General features: G+C 41.1%; 1 protein-coding gene across 2 annotated transcripts in view; it reads left to right on the top strand.

The window, feature by feature from the left end:
* The first annotated feature begins 989 nt into the window (after positions 1–989).
* Positions 990–20,888, top strand: part of cxxc4 (CXXC finger 4) — a 60,663-nt gene continuing 40,764 nt past the window's right edge. The window contains exons 1-3 of one of the 2 annotated variants that reach the window (XM_056265167.1): positions 990–1,260; positions 2,345–2,360; positions 2,529–3,467. In XM_056265167.1, coding sequence (XP_056121142.1) covers positions 2,643–3,467 — 825 coding nt within the window. In that variant the 5' untranslated portion in view covers positions 990–1,260; positions 2,345–2,360; positions 2,529–2,642. The remainder of the gene's footprint in view (positions 1,261–2,344; positions 2,361–2,528; positions 3,468–20,888) is intronic. The other variant, XM_056265165.1, reaches the window with a different exon arrangement.

Genomic DNA, 20,888 nt, shown 5'->3' with positions numbered 1-20,888 from the left:
CTCGCCTCAAAGCACTGTGTTCATCCGCGCTGTTTCATGCCGATTTACAACCCACGTAAAGATGATAATTCCGCGAATCACTGCAGTTACAGATTTCGAACAGAGAGACGGCGACAAAGAGGAAAAGCTACGGACTGCAGCTTTAAGCACCCAATTCTATTTCAATTGTCTACATGTTATCATAGATGTCTTCAGATAGAAGTCACTTTAAACACCTCATCAAGTAACTGAATAGAAAATACTTTACACTGTCTATTGTAATTACTCTATAGCAAGTACTAAGAAATACAAAAGAACCTAGCATGTTAAGTACACAATTAGCGATATTGTGCATTTGTTACTTTAAAGGGATAGTTTACCCATGTTGTTTCCAAACCTGCATTATTTATTCAGTGGAACATAAAATATATTCATAAAAATTCACTTTCATTTTTTAGGACCCTGGTTTTATTCATAATAGCTTATTTTGTAGGCTATTCCACAGGTTTTAAAATACATGAGTGTGAAGGAATTTTCATTTTCATTGAGGGAATGTTCCCTTGTATGGTACTGTTTCTAACCTTTAAAATGACTTTTGTTAGTGTAAATAAATGTAGCTGATTTAATTGAAGTCAAGTCATATTAAATTATAATTTTGACTTGAATAAAACCAGTGTGTTTAGGTTTTTGTCACATGAAGCACATTAGTTTACCAGACTAACATTTCGTTTTAACCAGTGTACTTTAGCTAATTGTTGTGTCACACAACCTGAGCTGACAGTCTTTTTGACAGTGTTATGAACCAGGGTGTCTAAAGCTAATATGAAAATATTTTGTGCAACTGCTTTTAAATACACTTAATATTGTAATTCATTACGTAATCTTTCTCTGAGACTGTAATGTAAAGAGTTACCAAACAGATAGCGAGAGAAAGCACGCTGTTTCCCGGTGGCGATTGATGAGCATCCCCCTCCCCAGAGCTCCTGGTGTTTCTATAGTAATTTCCAGCCAATGATCAGTTGGTGTCCACATCCCCATCCTCCTCACCTCAGCACCAATCAGCCACACACAGCGACAGGAGACACCTCACCTCCAGTCATCGCCCCACGGACAACAGCCTTAACCCGGACGCCATCACAAACATATACCTTTCCTTCTACTTTTCTTCGCATTAACAATGGCGTTTTGTGCGTAAAGATGGTGTTTGTGTAGTGATCACTCGGCGCGTGTTTATTGTGTATTCATCGCAGTAATGTGCTGCTCTAGTGTCTGGATTGTCTGGTAGGTGATGCTCTTTGCTTTTTTTCTGGCTTAGCGATAGTGGCGCATGCTTTCTGAATGTCCACTGTTTTATTATTTATTTCGGGTGGTTTTGTAGGCACCAGAGTGATTAAATCCCATTATGCAATTTGATATGTGTCTCGGGCTGTAATCGAAGGCACAGTTGTCTACTCTCGACCTCTTTCTGTCTCCTCTGAGTATCGGATATTTCGTATTCTCTGAACTTTGTTTACAGCTTGAACATCGACGTTTTAAAAGCATCTTTTACTTAAAACAAGCGATGATAATAATAGTAAACAAATAATTTGCATCATCAATACAGTGTGGATTGTTTCTCAGAACAGATCAAACTTATTACGCTTGCAAGTGTAAAGTCATATTTGCTACTCAGTTTTGTTCTTTTTGCCTTTAATAAGGAAGTTATAAAGGAGCATAAGCCTCTTTAACAAAGTTAATAAAGAAACATTACTTGCTTCATGTGAGGTCTCAAATGATAAATGGCAGGGTCTTGGATGGGTTTTCAGTATTGTCTCTCAGGTGGAAATGTACCATTAAATTTAGATTCAGATGTTCACAGTGCTTTAAATTGCTGTAGTCTTCTTGCAGTGTAGTATAGGCAGTCAGTGAGAGAGTCTAGAGAAAGGTAATGCAAGAAGAGGAAGATGTGTCTAATGGGCTTTTATCTGTGGCAACAAAACCCAGCCGGACTGGGAGATCGGAAATGGATCCCCCTACACACTACAGTTGTCAAGGTCTGAGACTTGGTTGGAGAGAGCCCAACAAAGCATCTTTGTATCATTGGGTGAATCTTGACAATGTGATTCATTTTTTCTACATATTTTCATAAGAACTTGCTTGATGCATGATCATGTGATTTTGTGAAAATACGAGATTTCTATAGTTTGAGGCTGCTTATATTTAAGATATTATTAAAAATATATTTTTTTTACGTAAAATGTGCATGAAATTATGATGCTACTTATTTGTAGTGGTCCTATTCTAAAATTACTGTAATGTTACTGTACTAATCATATGATTTTCACATATGCAAATGTCTGTTTTCTGTTGTTATGCAACATTAAAGTTTCATAGCTACAATGGTAAGTCACAAGATTAGAATCCCAATTTTATGACTAAAGCAATCATTAATTCACAATTTTGACGTGTGAATTAAAAACTTTCACTAGATTTGAGTAATTTGGAAGTGGCAGATGATGACCAGTAAATGTTTGTCAATTGTATCCGTAATTGTTGTTCTCTTGTTTTAGTGGAGAGGATAAACCAGGATGGTAACGTCTTGTGTCTAACAAGCTTCACCTTGACAAAAACCAACTGCTACCCTCCCCCAAATATTTCTTGTGAGCGCTTGAAACTTAGCAGTCATGTCTAATCTTAACAATGCACTTTGCATTGAAAGCGGCCAAAGCACAGACGTGTCACTCTTGCAAAAGGATAATCTTCAGGACGGTGGATTAAGCCAGCTGTTGGATTACAATGCCGAAATGGAAAGGTACAGGTCGTTTGCAAACTTTTACAAAACTAATGGGGCATTTCCACAGACTGCTAAGATTGCCCGCATAACGACACCAATTTTTCCCAGTGCCAGAATCGGTGTGTCCCCTTGGAACTGTGATAACAGCATGCTCTGGGGAAGGAAATCAGCAGCAATAAACCCTAATAGGACCAGCATGCATAGAAATGACTCCCAAAGGCCGGGGAAACCTGGCGTGCCGCCAGAGACGCTGCAAATGGCAAATAATAATTTCCTCTCTAGCTTATCCCCTGAACACTGCAGACCTTTAGCAGGAGAATGCATGAACAAGCTGAAATGCGGTGCTGCTGAAGCAGAGATAATGAATCTCCCGGAACGTGTTGGAACTTTTTCCGCTATTCCGGCTTTAGGGGGCATCTCATTACCTCCCGGGGTCATCGTCATGACAGCCCTTCACTCCCCCGCAGCCTCAGCAGCCGTTACAGACAGTGCGTTTCAAATTGCCAATCTGGCAGACTGCCCACAGAATAATTCCTCTGCATCCAGCGGAAACCCAGCAAAAAAGAAAAGGAAAAGGTGTGGGGTCTGCGCGCCCTGCAGGAGGCTAATCAACTGTGGAGTGTGCAGCAGTTGTCGGAACCGTAAGACGGGCCACCAGATCTGCAAGTTTCGGAAATGCGAGGAGCTAAAAAAGAAGCCTGGCTCATCACTAGAGGTGAGACGACGGCTCAGACACCACACTCCCCCTCCCTCCCTCCGTGCACTCAAAAGCATTAACCTTTCCTTCTAGTCACGTTTCTAAGCCCTTGAAAATTGTTTCCATGCCCACCCATGCCTGAACATCCCCCCGGCTTCTCAAATCTGCCTACCCGCCTAGCCTAATTGGCAGTAATTAGGGGTGTTTGTGCGGAGCGCAAGCTGAGCTTGGCTCAGACACCCCTAATTGCTGCCAGTCAGGCTGGGGCTGGAACGCATCCGAACAACCCAGGGCTTGGCTCTGCTCCAAGCTGAGCTGGGAAATGGTTTTCAGCAGAGAGCCATCCTTCTCTGCACTTGGTCATTTTAACCAATTATAGAAACTGTCTCCTGACGAGGCTAGTCGATCTCCCCCACAATGAGAGCAATAGGAAAATTCCTGCTGCTGTTCTTCTATCACACTTGGGATGTGGAAAGTCTAGATTCTCATCCTGATGTCCTTACACACTGAAAAGAAAATAGCAAAAACAATCAAACGGATTAACCACTTTTTATTATTTCTGACATGAGAGTTCTATAAAATGTTCAATTTTCAAGGGCTTACAGGCAGTGATTTATCCATAATTTTGGTCCAAGTATACAAATATAACTGTCCAACAAATACCTTAAAAATACAAATTTGGGTGTATTGGTGTGTATGTTTGCATGAGAGTTGACAAATGGAGGATATATTTCTTGAAATAATTTAGTTCAGCAAACAACGGCTCTGTTTACACATGGCATGAAAATCCGTCTTGTGTGAGGTGATGTGGACAGTGCAAAGCACAAGTGTAAACAGGTTACAATGCACCATTATCTGATCTTACACAATTACACATAGGGACACATAAAGGCACATATATTTGTAGTGTAAACGCTAATGTGTCCTAATGCTAATCGGACAACATCGAATGACTGCCTACTCATCTAATATGCAATCAATGCACCAAAACAAAGGTTTAAAAATTGCACATTAGACTTGTATGTCTGATGCCAACATTCAGTAACATTCCATTCAATGAATACAATCACAAGTGGTTACAGGAAATGCATTTGAGAGAAATGTAAAAACCAAGTGTAAACAGCACCGTCCTAAGCATATATTCACATAGAAGTACTTCCTAAAGTAATTCTCCACCTGCTAATTAAGTGCATGGAAAGATTTTTAGTACAGGTTTCTTAAATGTGTTGACTTGTGTGCAGGTTAAGGTTGTGTGTGAATACAGTTTGTAATACATATGTTTGGTGTTGTAACAGCTAGGATAAAGTAGTATATGTTGTTCTACTTTCTTCTCATTACTTTACCATGAATGTACAGGCCAAGTTGCTAATCACAAACTAGGCATTGTTGATGTAGTTGTCATGTGTGAAAGGTGAAGTGTGTAGATTTTTCGATTTTAAAATACTTAGCTTAATATGGAGGGACAATATGTAAACCATTTACAGTTTGATTTCCCATTAAAACTTTAAGCAGCGCTCCTCTGCGGCACTTTCAAAATATTCAGTCTTTAAATATCCTGTCAGTTTGGCTGACCAGTGGCAGACGGGGACGTGTTCTGGTCTGAAAACCTGATTGAAAACAGGTAATTTTTTTTTTTTTTTCTTAACCATTTGGTGCCTCTTATGGAACAGAGGTAACCGACTTCACCTTAAGTGTATTCATATGTCTTAAATTAAGAAATGATGGCAGTTTGGAATTTTATTCTGGGTTGTGGAATACTGTTCTGTCCTGTAGAATACAGTTTTGAGTTCTGTAGCACAAACTTCCTTGGTGGAAGTTTTAATGAACATGTTACTTTAGGTGTAGATGGACTGATACAGAGATTAATCTATCTAGATCTAGAAGGGTACGAAGGTGTAGATATCATGCTCAGTGACCATTCCTAGAAATATAGATTGGGGAGCTGTGGAAGACAAAGACAAAAAAACTATAATAACTGTATATATGTTCATATTTTAAGTAAATCCTTACAATGCTAATCATTTGATCAAAAATGATAGTCAAGACTTTTACATTCTTATAAAGAAATATTTTTTAAATTAAAGACAACTGTTTTCTAAATTGACAATAAGCATATTTGAATTAGTTCTGGAGAATCATGTGACACTGAAGACGAGTGATGACTGTTGAAAATTCAGCTTTTCCATCACAGGAATAAATTACATAATATATTCAAATAAAAAACAGTTATTTTAAATTGTAAATACACTTCATATTATTACTGTTTTTACTGTATTTTTGATCAATTAAATATAGGAGAAACCTGATCACATTTATTTATAAAGGTTATGTTTTTTTTTTTGTCTCGTGATAGGTCTTTAGACTCTTTGTTTTTGTATTCAATGTGTGAGGTATGATCAGAGTTTGCTGTAAGACTGATTTGCATCCTCTGCCCACACACAGTTCCTTCATTAATTTATATTGAGCCAAAATGTGTAATGACCAGTATAGGAGAACCATGTGTCTTTACACAAGCGTCTGCAGACACATTCAGACTAAGATGCACTCTTTTTTATTTATTTATAATTGACTTGCTCCCAATAAGCATATACGAACAGATACACAACCCACAAACACGCATATGTAGACCCAGCTGATTGCACCTTTTGCTGCTAACAAATGATAAACTCCCAGTAAGCAGCTGGATGTTGCTGTCAGTGTTTTGCACCTGGGAATCACCCTGAACTAATTATATCTTAAGCGGCAGTGGAAAATGCAAATTAGAATTTTACTTACACCCCTGAAATCGGAGAGCCAATTTAATCTAATACCGCCTTTAATTTAGCACGCTAATGCAAGACCCCGGAGGATTACCCTGTGTCACTGCTCTGCTGCTCTACTCTCTCTCTCTCTCTCTCTCTCTCTCTCTCTCTCTCTCTCTCTCTCTCTCTCTCTCTCTCTCTCTCTCTCTCTCTCTCTCTCTCTCTCTCTCTCTCTCTCTCTCTCTCTCTCTCTCTCTGCCACCAGAATGAATTAGTCTAGCAGAGTCATCTTATCTTTTCTAACATTTCCTGAGCTTGCTTTGCGGGTCCAGTAATGCTCCAGGTTAGTCAGACAGTTTGATTTTTTTTAAAGATGTTGATCAAGAGTGTGGTTACATAAACCAGGATCTATATTGGAAATTCATTATTTTTATTTTTATTTGCAGTAATATGTCACATGCAATGTCTGTTTAGGACATGAAGCAACTGATAATTTTCTGTCACCGTGAAAACATGAACACTGCTGTATAGTGTGTTTTTTGCTTGAGGAAATTAAAGATTGTGTTTGTTCTATGAATTGGACCAGTATTGTTGAATTGGAAAGTATAAGAATGCATATGTAGATGAGTAAATGAGTAAAAAAAAAAATGACACTGAAATATCACACATATGTACTATATTCAAACCAATGTGATTTAATTTTATTACGTGTCATTCACTGATACTACCCTACTAATAATTACCTATAGTTCAAGTGTGCACACAAGTGAAAATAATAAAATATACCATATAGTAGAAATGAGGAAAAACTAAATTTGTGTAAATGTGTGTTGACAAAATAATATAAACGTACAATATAGAAAACATCAAAATGTGTTAATATTTTAAGAAGAACGCTATGCAAACATACTAGTTTAACATCTTTTGAAATTGCTACAGCGGCGGGGAAGATGCATGGGTATTAATTTGGATTTTTTGGATGGGCATAAAATTCCCCATTAGTAACTTGCTTTTCACGCCATCACTCAAGCTCAATGTTCAGTGCGATTTGTGAACCGATTTAACAGGTTAACTGAAAAGAATCAGGTCGTTCAAGAATCAGACACCATCAAGTCGCAGAGCGTGTGGCGGTTTCAAATAACTAGGAACGAAATGTTTTTATTAAATGTAGTGGAGTAAAAAGTAGTATATTATGCATTGGAATGTTTGAAGTAAAAGTTTCAACAACAAAAAAATACTCTGATAAAGTACAGATACACAAAGTAAAAATACTTTGGTACTGTCCACCACTGGGTTTCTTTTTTTATTTTCAGCAAATATTTTCCACCAGCTTCTGTTGCCCCAAGTTCCAGCGCTCTACACAATGTGCTACAACATTGTTGCTGAATTTGTTTTTGCTTTTCCCACCAATTAAGACCGAAACGTAATCGGAAATGCCTGGCCTGTGCCCTTACCGTGACGCCTGCCATCTCCTCTGACCTGGCTTGATTTAACATCTCCAGTTCACTGGCGAAAGCAACTCATTATCTTTGGCTGTTTCTAGGATGGGGAGGGGTGGCGGATCATTGGAGGATGGTCAGGGTGAAAGTGTAGGTGCTGGGAACGTTAATGTGTGGCACTTTAAATTTTAAACAGGTGACTGTAAATAATTGAGAGCTAGCTCTGGCTGAGAAGTTAAATGGTTCCCCCATCATTGCAGTGACCTGTTTGTGAGGAAAGTCAACGTATTTACATTAAGGGCATAGATATCATGCCAACATTCCATACATTTTGTACCACATTTCAGTAACATTTACTGATTCAGTTATTGGTACACTTAAAAAACCCTAATGAAAGAAAAAATACTTTTGACAAATTGGGAAAATTGTGTCACATGAGATCAAGGCTCATATATACCCTTGTGAAAAGGAAGTACACTTTAGAATACTTTTAAAGAGTACTTGAGACAGAAATGATATACTTTAAAAGGATATACTTAAATGCAAACTGAATGTTATGTTTTTGGACATTTTGATCGCAATTAAATTAAAATGTATTATAGTTTAAATTTATCTTAAATGCAATTCGTTTTTAAGAATGTTAGAACTTTAGATTTTTTTTTTAACAAATTAAAGTAGGACTTAAGTATATCTGTATGTAATTTCATAATTACTTCTTTTGTCTTTGAAACATGGTTAAAGTGTACTGCTGAATGTACTGATAAGCATTATGGTAAACTAAAATAACATAAAATGCCAGTTTTTGACAGTGTCATTCTGAACTGAAATATTTTGCGTTACTTGATGCTGAATCCGTTGCTCAATAACCATTTACTAATTTTATCATTTTAATCACTCTATATCTCAGCACACTATAGCATGGAAGACTGTAATATGGTCAAATGACTTGAGCCTCCTCTGAATTTCCGTATTACATATTTGGGTATGAACAATGCTTAAAAATAGGATGTGCAGGATTTACTTTGAAACAGTTTTCACTGAGAAAATACTAGTAACTTTCACAAATAATTAAAAAGAAATGGCAAGTAAGCAAGTAAGACATTTTTAAGTAGAAAGACTGAAATAGTTTTTTTCTTTTTAAATGTACTCCAATGATCTTTGTTTTATTTACAATAAAAAAAAAATTACAGTATGGGGACAAATTAAAAGAATATATTGCTTTGGCGTATTTCCGATTGAAACAAGAAGTCTGAGGAAGTCATATTGAAGAGCTCGTCCTTTTTTTTGAATAGCCAGTAGCATTTTGTTTGCATTACAGACAATCAAATCCACATTTGACAGCTTGTAACAGCCACAATTGTATACAAAATTAAAGGCAGGGTTGGTAGAAATCACCAAAAATACTTTTTTCCAAATTTGTTTAAACTGTCTTTATATATCAATGCATAATTAAAATGTAAGTATTCTGGAAAAGAAATTATAAAAATCGAGTGTCTGTAGTCCTCTCAGGACTGCAATAAACACAGCTTAATTCCATTAACTCCCACCCCCTCCCTTCTCGGCTCCTTCCAAAGCCACGCCCCCAAAACACATGAACGCGCGATCCCGCCCGTTCGCTCAGCTGGAAGATTCGGACGCGTTTACCAGCGCCGAGCAGAGAGGAGCGCAGTGCATGTAGTGACATCATGTCAGAATCACAAGTAATAAAATAACTAACTTTATCAGTATGAATATAAACAATTAACATGGCTGTTAGTACACACTATCAAGCTCGCATATCGATACTGGTAAAGTTTAAAATATTTTACTGGCTCATAACCGAATCAAACTCAATATAAGGCAAAGCTATAAATAACTTCATTGATACACGTTTGCCGTTACTATCAGTTACACTGTGATGAAGGTGAATTTGTAAGATTCATAACATATACAGGTGTTTTGCATGTAAGAGGTTCCACGATGAAAGCACTGTTGGCTCTGATACTGTTTACAGATAAACAAACTGAGTAACATACACTCAAACACCTTCTCACAACTGCATTGCAGACACCAGATAATATAACACACACACACAACATATAGGCCTATTGTATAACACATACAGATACAACATAAAGACATAGGTAAACTTATGTAGAGCATAACAACAAACCAAACGTGAAAAAACGGAGCAGGTAGAGTTCACGGTGAAGGAACAAAGTTTTGGCAGAGGGTAAAGCTAGGTATAAAAACAGATCCCCTAAACTTTTTAACCTAAAGTTAGATTTGGCGAAATTAAACAAAACAGCTTTCAACTGCAGATAGGCCTATTGATTATTTATCGTCTCAACCCTGGCTCACTAACAGTAACGTTATAACAGTTGACACCAAAGTTACACTGTCAAAGCTAAGCCAGTGTAACGTTAGTTATGCTACGTAACGTTAGGTAGCTATATTAGGTAGCTACGTGTGCTAGTGATACATGCTTCATGAAAAAATAAATGCCATCAAAATGAAAACAGCGAGATTACCTGTCCAGCAGAAATAATGCCATCATGGAGTCACTTTTCAGCCCCTTGAGATCCCTCAGTTGTCGCCACCGCTGGAAAGCCACGCCGATATTGACTCTCGTATGATTTCTTGATTTATCCAAAGACTTTTTGTTCATAGCCTTTTCAAATACTGTCTTCTTTTTTTCAACTTGTTTGACTTTGCTGCCTGTATATGCAGGTACTAAGAATTTTGACTGTTCTTTCTCTGCCATAATTGTTATTACTAGCTTCCGTGCCTCTTCAAACGGGTGCGCGCATTTGGGCTGCTCCTGTATCAGCAGAGGTGGTATCCATGGTAGCGAGGGAGAGTGACAGTCGCCCCAGCCAATATTTTCTTTCGTCCCGAATGGAATAATGAGCTGTGTTTATTGCGGTCCTGAGAGGACTACAGACACTCGATTTTTATAATTTCTTTTCCAGATTACTTACATTTTAATTATGCATTGATATATAAAGACAGTTTAAACAAATTTGGAAAAAAGTATTTTTGGTGATTTTTACCTACCCTGCCTTTAAGTCATATTTAATATGAAACTGATATTACAGCAACATGGTGATAATCTTTAGTAATAGTTATGATGTGCAGTTTGAAAATCTTAAAATTCAGGCTGGTGGGTGGCACCAGTGTTGTTTAATCTGCTCATTAGCGCTGTTTGTAATGGCTGTCTAACCATTTCTCCTCATATTCTCCTCCATAACTTAATAAAATATAGCACTCTGTGTAGAATTCAAATGAGTCAGATAAGTTTTGTGGTCTGCACCAACTCTTGCATATGACCCGTTTTGAGTTATCATGTCTCTGGACCAGTGTGCACATTCACTATAGCCTAATAGTACATATTTGCAGTAAATGTGACAGATTTCATAAGCAGCTTTAGTGTCTTTTGTAATGCAGGGGGCGGTAGACTTCAGATTCTAGTGACCATTTGATTAGACAAAAAATCCGATGACAAGTTGAGGTGCAGAATGATGTAATTAAAATTGTCGATTTGTATTGCTGGTTGAGAGAAACTGTACATTTTTAGTTTATAGTTTATAAACTTATAAATGATAGTGTTGTCATTGTTTTGGAGCAAACCAGTTTATGGTTAAGCTTAAGGCTAACATACTAATAATAAAAGCACCAAAACATCAATTTCATGGTGTCTTTAACTGATTTTTTGGTTGTCTTTTTTTTGTCCCAGTGGTCTATAAATATACTGGTGTATACTGGTTTTTTGTTCCTTTTTGTCAAATGAGTGGGAAAAAGTGTAATTCTACTTGTGTTGTTGTGTCGTGTCTTATCTTTATTTCTGAGTGTCTGTTAAATACAGTATAAGGTTCTGATTGCAAGTGCTGATTCTGTAAAACTTCATTGAATGGGACAGTGATGGAACTAAAGGATGTTTGGGTCTTTAATGTTTATGTAATGTGTTTTGTTGTTGTTGCTTAGACTACATACTGTATGTAAGGGATCCCCTATATGTATTCTTAGCCTTCTTGATTCTGTAAGAGGTAAAATAAATGTAAATTTTTGTGTGGCTTTTTAGCACATCATTGTCTATGGTTTTTCCTGGTCTCTGAAAACATACATAAATTAAAATGATATTATTGGATTCAATCCTAATAAACTTTTTAATGATGTTAGTGGTTCATGGTGGACTGTAACTGGCTGGCTCAAGAACTTTCTCTTCTTCTGTCTATGGTTGCTCTGTCTTTAACAGAAAAATTTCGGGGTGTAATGTCTGTGTCTGTTGTGTTGTGTGTTCATGCTCAGCACTTGAGGTCATGCCATTTTTCCCTGGGGAAAAAGCAGTGCAACATATTATTGTAATACATATTGTATATTATTTTTAGGGCTGGAAAAGTTAACACATTAATGCATTGCAATTTATTAACTATACCTCTTTAGTATGTAATATTGTATTTCTTTAGAATTGTTATGAATTCTGAAAAATGCATCTTCGTTTGTTGTTGATGTTGATTGTTAAACTTTGATGTTGATTTTTGTAATTTGAGGCATGTGATGGAAAGACTATAAAGGATAGGATAGGATAGGATAGGATAGGATAGGATAGGATAGGATAGGATAGGATAGATTTTATTGTCCCGAAGGAAATTTTATCTTGAGCCCTATTCGGATGGGATTAACTTTACAAGGGTAGATGGAGTAATGTTATTTTACCACAGGACGTCTGTAATATTAATGGCCAATTCACACGGGATAATATATCTCAGTAAAACTAGCAGAAGTGGGAGGGGTAACTCGATTTGCGCATCGCCGTCACCCTCCTGTCGTCATGCTTCCTGAAATCACGTGCGTAAACACATATAACCTATATTTATATATTTAAAACAGTTTAGTTCCGGTCGAACATTGTATTAATTAACTTCAGATTGGATTGTGTTGGTAATAGGCACTTACCTAACGCTAAAATATGTTTCGTGCCTCTAACAAGTGCTTTCAATCTTCTTTCTAACCTGAATGGTGTGTGGAAAACACTTGAGTTTTGCCACAGACTTGTCCCAGCGTCTAGAACGCAACTGAATGCTTTTTCAAGCGGCTCCATACTTGATAAACCGTGGAAAACTACTTTTAAACAGAAAATGACGAAATATTTACGTACATATTTACTGAGATGGCACATTCGGACGGGACTAAAATCACAGAGAAGCTCTGGAAATTATTACTTTACCCCACATCTCCATGATAAACTAGTCCCGTCCGAATAGGGCTCTAGACACTAGATACAATACAGTGTCTGCTGTTGTACAAGTAATATAATACATACATATAGTACATACACAGGCTGTCACCTATACACACACATGTACACACACACACACAATACTTACAGTACATACACAAACTACCATCAACCAACCAATTGCACACTGCCCGTCGTAAAACACACCTGTAATCATCATAATAGTAAAAATTTAAGTTCCAGGGGAAAAGAGACTGCACCCCTAGGTGGTGGAGTCGATCTGGAGGGAGTTCGGAGAACACACACTGTCTGCTCTGGTTTTCCCTCACGCATCCAGCTCCTCTAGGGCTGGATGCCATGGTTCAGGCGTGGCCGGCCAGAGTTTGGTTTTCAGACACCTTTTTTGACCTGCATTGCAATTACCTTTGAATCACGGTTTTGTCTTTAAGTATTCACTTTGTTACAATAAATACAAGTCTTGCTCAAACAGGTTTGTAGTGACAAATATACTTTCCCACATGTAAGGGGCTACAAACGAAAGGAAGCCACCACAATATAGTATATGTGACCTGTGCTGGAAAATTAGTCAGAATGTGCACAGACTAACTACGAGCTACAGGCAAAACAAGTGAAATATGTCAATTTTGGTCGAATTTAAGATTTTCACCAAAATGTGAAAGCCTTAAGATCATTAAACCCTATATTAGCGATCCCAATGTTCCAAATAGTAATTAAACATCTGAAATTATCTTTATTTGTACGTTTTTTGAGAGTTACTTCCTAAATCTTTATAATCCATGAAAAATTGCAGTTCCCTTTCGAAGGGAACTCAACAATACGTCATCGACGTTATGGGGAACGCCTCAGGCGTGACAGGTGTCTGAAATCACTATCAAATCACGTCAATCACATTGACCGGCGACAGCCCGTGAATCATTAGCGTGAATGATTAACGTGCGACCTGGAAGTATATAAGGGCGCCTTGCAAACATGACAAATCATCTCATCGTCTTCAGGGACTGTTTTGTCTGTAACTGCTTTGAAAATCAGGTAATTATGAAATGCTTTCAGAAGTGTGCAGACCCGTGCTCAAGATATCTGAAGCCGGGTGACACACGCGAACTGTGTATTTTTCTGTCTGGGAAGGGAGACGCGCACAGGCAGTTCTCGAGGGAACTGCCTGTACAAATTGTGATCGCGCCGGTCCCTCTTCTCGAGAGAAGAGGGTTCAGCGTCTGGATGTCACAGATGAAGCTCGCCGATCGCCTTGAGAGGGGTGTAATCCTCTCAGACGATGCGGCGGCTGACGAGAAGCTGCAATTGGATGAAGTTTAAAAAGAAAAAAAAGGAAAACTTAGTCCGGCAGCAAGCGCTCTCCCGGACAAACAGGAAATGGCTGATGAGGGTGGTAATAATAAGATATTTTCCTGTATCTTCTCAGCTACCCTGCCCCGTGTATGCTGAGCTGGTGGTATTATAGAACGCGCCGCGGACAGGCTGCAGCTGCCGTGGCTGCTCGTTGGGGGAGAAATCGCTCGCGATGAGAGCGGTTTTTCCCCGGTCATAGAACCACCAGCTCAGGTGAGCCTTTCATTTCTTCCCGAACTCATACTGAGATCGAGAGGACATGGAAGAACCCATACTCTGCCTGTATCCACCAACATCAGCAGGCTAGTCTCGCTGATGTTGAGAGGATAGGAGAGCGTGGGTATGCGTCGATGGGAAAACAATCGACACTGAGAGCTCAAACCCTGCCAGTTGAATGGCAGAGCATACACGTCAGCGGGTCAGGCCGGTGCTAGCCTGCACATCATGGCGGTGTTGCAGGTACACCAGGCCAATCTGCTGGGGGATCTCGACCAGGGGGTGGGGCCCCTGAGGCGGTTACTGAGCTGCGCCGCAAATGAAAAAATGTGTGTATATATATATATATATATATATATATATATATATATATAGCTCTCCGGGATGGCGACGATACTGGCCACGGAGAGACATTTGTGGTTGAACCTGGCCGACATCGGGAAGAAAGAGAAAGGCTTTCTCCTCGATTCGCTGGTTTCGCCCTCTGAGCTTTTCGGCACCTCCGTGTTGGCGGTGGTTGGAAAGTTCAGAGAGGCGAAGGCGCGCTCAGCTGTATCCAGGACATACATACCGCTGAGATCCGTGTCCACGCCCAGACAGATGGGAGGGCCTGGCCTATCATGGTCCGAGGACCTTAGATAAGGCCAGAGAGCCAGTGTCACCTCTCGTGCGCCTCCTCCGTGGAGTAGTAGGTCGCAGAGGAGGCGCGACTCCCGCAAGAAGAGGGATCTGAGGTAGGTGATCCGGCACAAACGCACGTTGCGTTGGTCATGGATCATCTTCCCTGAGGGCGTGATTATATCTTAGCCCTTTCCTCTCTTCCCCGACTCCCCAGGCGCTTCTTACATCAGGCCTGAGGCTGGGCTCATGGTTAGAACAATGTTCTGATGGCCCGCCTCGGCTTGGTTAGTGAGAGTGCCTCTTTCAGGTATGTAAAGGTGGTAGACCCCATGTTCATGAAGAACTGTCTGGTGAGTCTTCACTTCGCACGCCGCAGGTGAGCTGCTGGTCTTTCAAAGAGTATTTTTTGTGATTAAAAAATAATATGTTTCTCTTTACAGACCTCGTTCCCTGTATAGAGTTATGGGGCCATGTCAAGGTAATAAGGTAAGAGAACTTTTTTGGATTATCAGGGCCCTGAAGTTCCCCGTTAGGTGGCCAGAACGATAACTATGTTAGCCTTCAGGCTATTAGCCACCTCAGGGTAGAGTAGTTGGTCTCTCTCTGATAGAATGTTTTACTTAGAGTGTTGACTGACGCTAGAGCTTCAGATAGATCTTATGTCCGGCCCATGGGACCGTTTTGACTTTTCTGAGTATTTCGCCCCTTGAGCTCTGTTGAGTTTTCATTAGGTTGAGCGTTCTGCAGCCCTTTGTATGGAATAATACAGACTATATTCTTTAGTAGGCTGTGGCTCCTCTGAGCCCTCAGATAGATCTATGCTTACAGGTTGGCCCTCACCAGGGCCGCCTCTGTAGCTGGCCTAGGCTGTGCCAGGGATATTAGAGGCGTTCTGCTAAAATTAGCATTTCTTCCTCTGACCCTTCACTTTGTGAATGTAGGTTTTTGGCATCCCTGTATAATCAGCCTCCTCCCATGGGAGTCGTTAGGCCAAGGCCCGCCCCCTTCTCTGCATTCTGGGGTGACTAGAGTAATGCAGCGTGGTGCAGAGGATGGTTTATAAGGACATGGTAGGCCTCAGTTAGGCCTCCGTGGTATATAAGTCCTTTTGAGCAGGGTTAGGCCGTCTTTCGCTTCACAAAGAAGACTGAGTCTCCTGCCCGACCCTGCCGTGCAGAACTGGCCTACGGATTTAGGCCGCCAGTGTGGGCTTCACTAATACCTTGCTGAGCTACTGCTCAGGCTGTGGGTTGTAGGTGGTTGGCTTTCATTCGAGCCCCACTCCCCTAGGTTGGGCACAGATGTTTTTCTGTTACCCCTAGAGCCGCTGGCAGGCCCGCACCCTGGTAAACTCAGGGTGAGGTGTGAGTATTCCCCTGTGATTCAGGGTAGGTCTGAGCACTTCACTCCCAGTTCTGTTTTTATCCTACCACGCACTACTATGGCTCGGGTCGAGTATGAAGTAAGCCTTCACTTCTTCTTTGGTCGAAGTTCGCTCCCCTGAAGCCAGAGCATTGCCCTGTGCTGACGCCCATGCATAGATGGTAGGCCCCTGACTAACTGGGGCCTCCACTGAGGCAGAGTGACGTATGTTGTACTCCCCTTGTTCTAAGGGTATTAGCTCTCTATGCTGAGTACACTGCCATGGGCAATGTGATTAGGCACCAGGATGCTGTAGGCGCTGTGTAAACAGCTTATCTGCCAACGAAGGCTGCGCCATCAGGTAGTAGGCCTCAGCAGGCCTCCTTGTATGGGCAGCCCCCAATAGGGCGCTGTAGGCCACTTCTCGAGAGAAATGGTTGGCTTTGGTGGTTCGGGCAGTTGACTCACCGGTGGGTAGTAGGCCTTAAACAGGCTTCCTCTGAGGTGAGTCCCAACATTGTGGGACATACTTTATAGCTGCTACAGGTAGCTAGCCGTACTAGGCCTCCTGTGGGTGGGCCCAATAGTTCCATTGGTGTGGTATGGTTCCCAACAGTGTTCCTTTGTAGCAGAATTGACTTGCTGTCAGCTAGTAGGCCCAACCAGGCCTCCCTGATAGGCGAGTCCCCAGCTGGCTGGCCTTAGCAGGCCACCTTGGAACTGTCACCCGGACTCAGCTACCAGTTGCTATCAGGTGGTAGGCCCCTCAGGCCTCCCTGAAGGTGAATTCCCACTTAAGATGGTTATCAGGTAGTAGGCCTCACCAGGCCTCCCTGAAGAGACAAGCCCAAGGACGGGCAACTGGACAGCTAGCCTGGCTTACTATCGGGTAGCAGAAAAAAGCTCCCAGATATTATGGCTGTCAGGTAGTAGGCCTCACTAGGCCTCCCTGAAAACGAGTTCCCACATGCTGTGATTATCAGGTAGCAGGCCTCACCAGGCCTCCCTGAGGGTGAGTTCCCCATGTACTATCGCTATCAGGTAGTAGGCCTCTCTAGGCCTCCCTGTAGGTGACCACATACTGTTGCTATCAGGTAGTAGGCCTTACCAGGCCTCCCTGAAGGTGAGTTCCCACAGACTGTAGCAATCAGGTAGTAGGCCTCACCAGGCCTCCCTGAAGGTGAGCTCCCCACATACTGTGGTTGTAAGGTAGCAGGCCTCACCAGGCCTCCCTGAAGGTGAGCTCCCCACATACTGTGGTTGTAAGGTAGCAGGCCTCACCAGGCCTCCCTGGAGGTGAGCTCCCCACATACTGTGGTTGTAAGGTAGCAGGCCTCACCAGGCCTCCCTGAAGGTGAGCTCCCCACTTACTGTGGTTGTAAGGTAGCAGGCCTCACCGGGCCTCCCTGAAGGTGAGTTCCCACATGTTGTGGTTATCAGGTAGTAGGCCTCTCTAGGCCTCCCTGTGGGTGACCACATACTGTTGCTATCAGGTAGTAGGCCTTACCAGGCCTCCCTGAAGGTGAGTTCCCACAGACTGTAGCAATCAGGTAGTAGGCCTCACCAGGCCTCCCTGAAGGTGAGCTCCCCACATACTGTGGTTGTAAGGTAGCTGTGGTTATCAGGTAGTAGGCCACTCTGGGCCTCCCTGAAGGTGGAGCACCCCACATACTGGGGTTATCAGGTAGTAGGCCTCTCCGGGCCTCCCTGTAATGTTTCTCTAATGGTGCTGGGTTTATGAAGCTAGTGGCCTCTTGCTATCAGTTTCAGCTAGCCTTAATAGGCAGCTGCTGAGGGCGAGCTTGCGCCCTGGCTCGCTAAAGTGTTTATTCTCTGCTATTTGTTCCCTCCTGGAACCTTTCCTGCCTACAGCCTGGTTTGCCTACCAGGCAGACCTTGTGCTCCCCTCACTGAGGGTCTCTATGAGCATGCGGCTTCCTGAGTCTGGTCAGACGGTCGTAGGCCTCTTGTGAGGCCTCCCGGTTAGATCAGCCATTAGGCCTTCACAGGCCTCCTCAGTGTTTGCAAACACTGGGTTGATCCATGGATCGAGTAGAGAAACTCCCCTCGCTAGCAAGGGTCATAAAGCACTATGCTGAGTCATACTCTCCGGGATATCCCGTCTCTGAGATCCGGGCCGAGTGGTTCACTGCCAGCGTCGCAGTCCCTCGGGTTGGATGCCTTACTTAAGGTTTTTTTCCAGAGGCTCTGTCTTCGGACAGACAGGAAGTGGCCAGACTAAGTGTCTATGTATCTGACGCCAGGTCAGGCCGTCCTGGTGGCATATCGGGGTGAGTACGTTCCCCTGAATAGTGACTGGCTGGGGTTCCTTCGGATTCCCTAGCCACATTCCCTAGAAGGGGCCCCTTCTAATTGAAGTTGTGGTCCTAGGCCTTTGAGCAGGCCCAGGTAGGCTTTCATTTAACTATGTTTATGGAGGTTTTCCTGTTAGGCTTATAGCTTGGGCTATGACCGTAGGGAATGCTGTCACTGACAGCCCAGTGTGACCTGAGGGTGAGTGGTTCTAGCATTTCATTTGAATTTGCTGGTTCGGACAGTTGTCACTGCCTGAGGGCATGCACTCCCCTCAGCATGGCGGCGTGGGTATATCGTTCCCCATAACGTCGATGACGTATTGTTGAGTTCCCTTCGAAAGGGAACGTCTCAGGTTACAAATGTAACCTTTGTTCCCTGAGAACAGGGAACGAGACAATACGTCTCCCTGCCATGCCTCGGGGCTTGCCTGCCGTACAGTCCCTTCAGACGATAAGGTGATTTGTCATGTTTGCAAGGCGCCCTTATATACTTCCAGGTCGCACGTTAATCATTCACGCTAATGATTCACGGGCTGTCGCCGGTCAATGTGATTGACGTGATTTGATAGTGATTTCAGACACCTGTCACGCCTGAGGCGTTCCCCATAACGTCGATGACGTATTGTCTCGTTCCCTGTTCTCAGGGAACAAAGGTTACATTTGTAACCTGAGACGTTTTCTCTGCTATTGGTGTTTCCCTCAGCACAAGTTTGTTATCATTGTAAAGTGCAGCATTCCAACTTTGTGAATATTCGTAGCCAATTCTCGATAGCATGAGTCTGAACCAATGAATTGTGATTTTCAAATCCATGCTGATGTAAACAGCTTGTTCCACTTTGTGATATCATGGAAGTGCGAAACACGAAAAGTAAACACGGTAGAAATGTAAAATTTTTAGGCTTTTAATTTAATATTTTGTCTATATATGCCTGTTTTGTAATGGATATGGATGATAGTAAGAGTGCTCAGTCAGTGACTAATGCTTTAAATGGACTGTGGTTTGCGAATCTTGTCGGAGCAATTGACATGGCACATTTTGCTCAACTTATTAATGACTACTTCAGTGATAATGTGCCACCATCAAAACAAGATGATTGTGGACATTCATGTTGCAAATCTTGAACAATGCATGGGTACAATATGAAACTGTCATGATGACTGTATTAAAATTAACTTTGCTAGTTGTGTTGATCACTATTAATCTGGCCACACATCAATGCGGGAAAAATCATGAAAATTATTTTACAGAGTTTAGTCTTTTTTTTTTACAAACTTGTTAACTTGAGATGGGCAATTTGTTATTTATTGTTATTATTGATATTTTGTTGCATAATTTTGCTACGTGGATTGCTAAAAGGGTAGCCCTTAACAAGTGTCTTCTCACTTCTCACTGCTAAGCAGAAATTAGTTAGGTTACAATGTTAAATATTCTTTATATAATACATTTTAATAAAGTTGAACATACTGGATATTGTCCCTATATATATGGGTTTTGATTTGGTGTGTGCCAAATTTGGTGTTATTAACATGGATTTTAAGGTATGGTATAGGTGATTTTGTTTTGGAACCTTCAGAAAACTAGATTTTTCTCAAAATTGATTGCTGACTCCATCGACTTCAAACAGGTGTAGCTCATTCATTTTTTGTCAGATTCCAACAAATCATACAACATTTTGAAGTAAAAAAAAACAAAACAAAACAAAAAACAGCATTGACATATTCTCAAATGTGAAAACTAATATAGCAAAATTACAACAGTAATAAAGTGTTTCACTTAAGAATAAACAGAAATCGGCACACTGCCACTGCTGCTCCCAAGTGGTTTATCTGACCGTGCACCTGCCTAAAGTTTTTGGATGTGTGCATATTACTACTTCGAACAGTAATTTAATGGACACCATTAGTTACAATTTTGATCTAAACTTATTTGGTTTGACTGGAAGAGGAATGTCCAAAAATTACCAACATGTACAGCATAATACAGTGTCTGAGCTTCCCTTAATAATAATAATACATTTCCATATATAGGATACTACTGCTTATTTTTCAAAATACTGCAATATATGCATTGACCATGTATGGCTATATATTGATATATATAAAATATTTAGAAATGAGGACAAAAATAGCATTACATGTAATATTCATAAAGTTTTATC

The sequence above is a fragment of the Rhinichthys klamathensis genome, unplaced genomic scaffold, assembly GCF_029890125.1.
Source record: "Rhinichthys klamathensis goyatoka isolate OS25496 unplaced genomic scaffold, OSU_Roscu_1.1 h1tg000229l_1, whole genome shotgun sequence".
NCBI lineage: Eukaryota > Metazoa > Chordata > Actinopteri > Cypriniformes > Leuciscidae > Rhinichthys > Rhinichthys klamathensis.
This window is presented reverse-complemented; position numbering and strand designations above follow the sequence as displayed.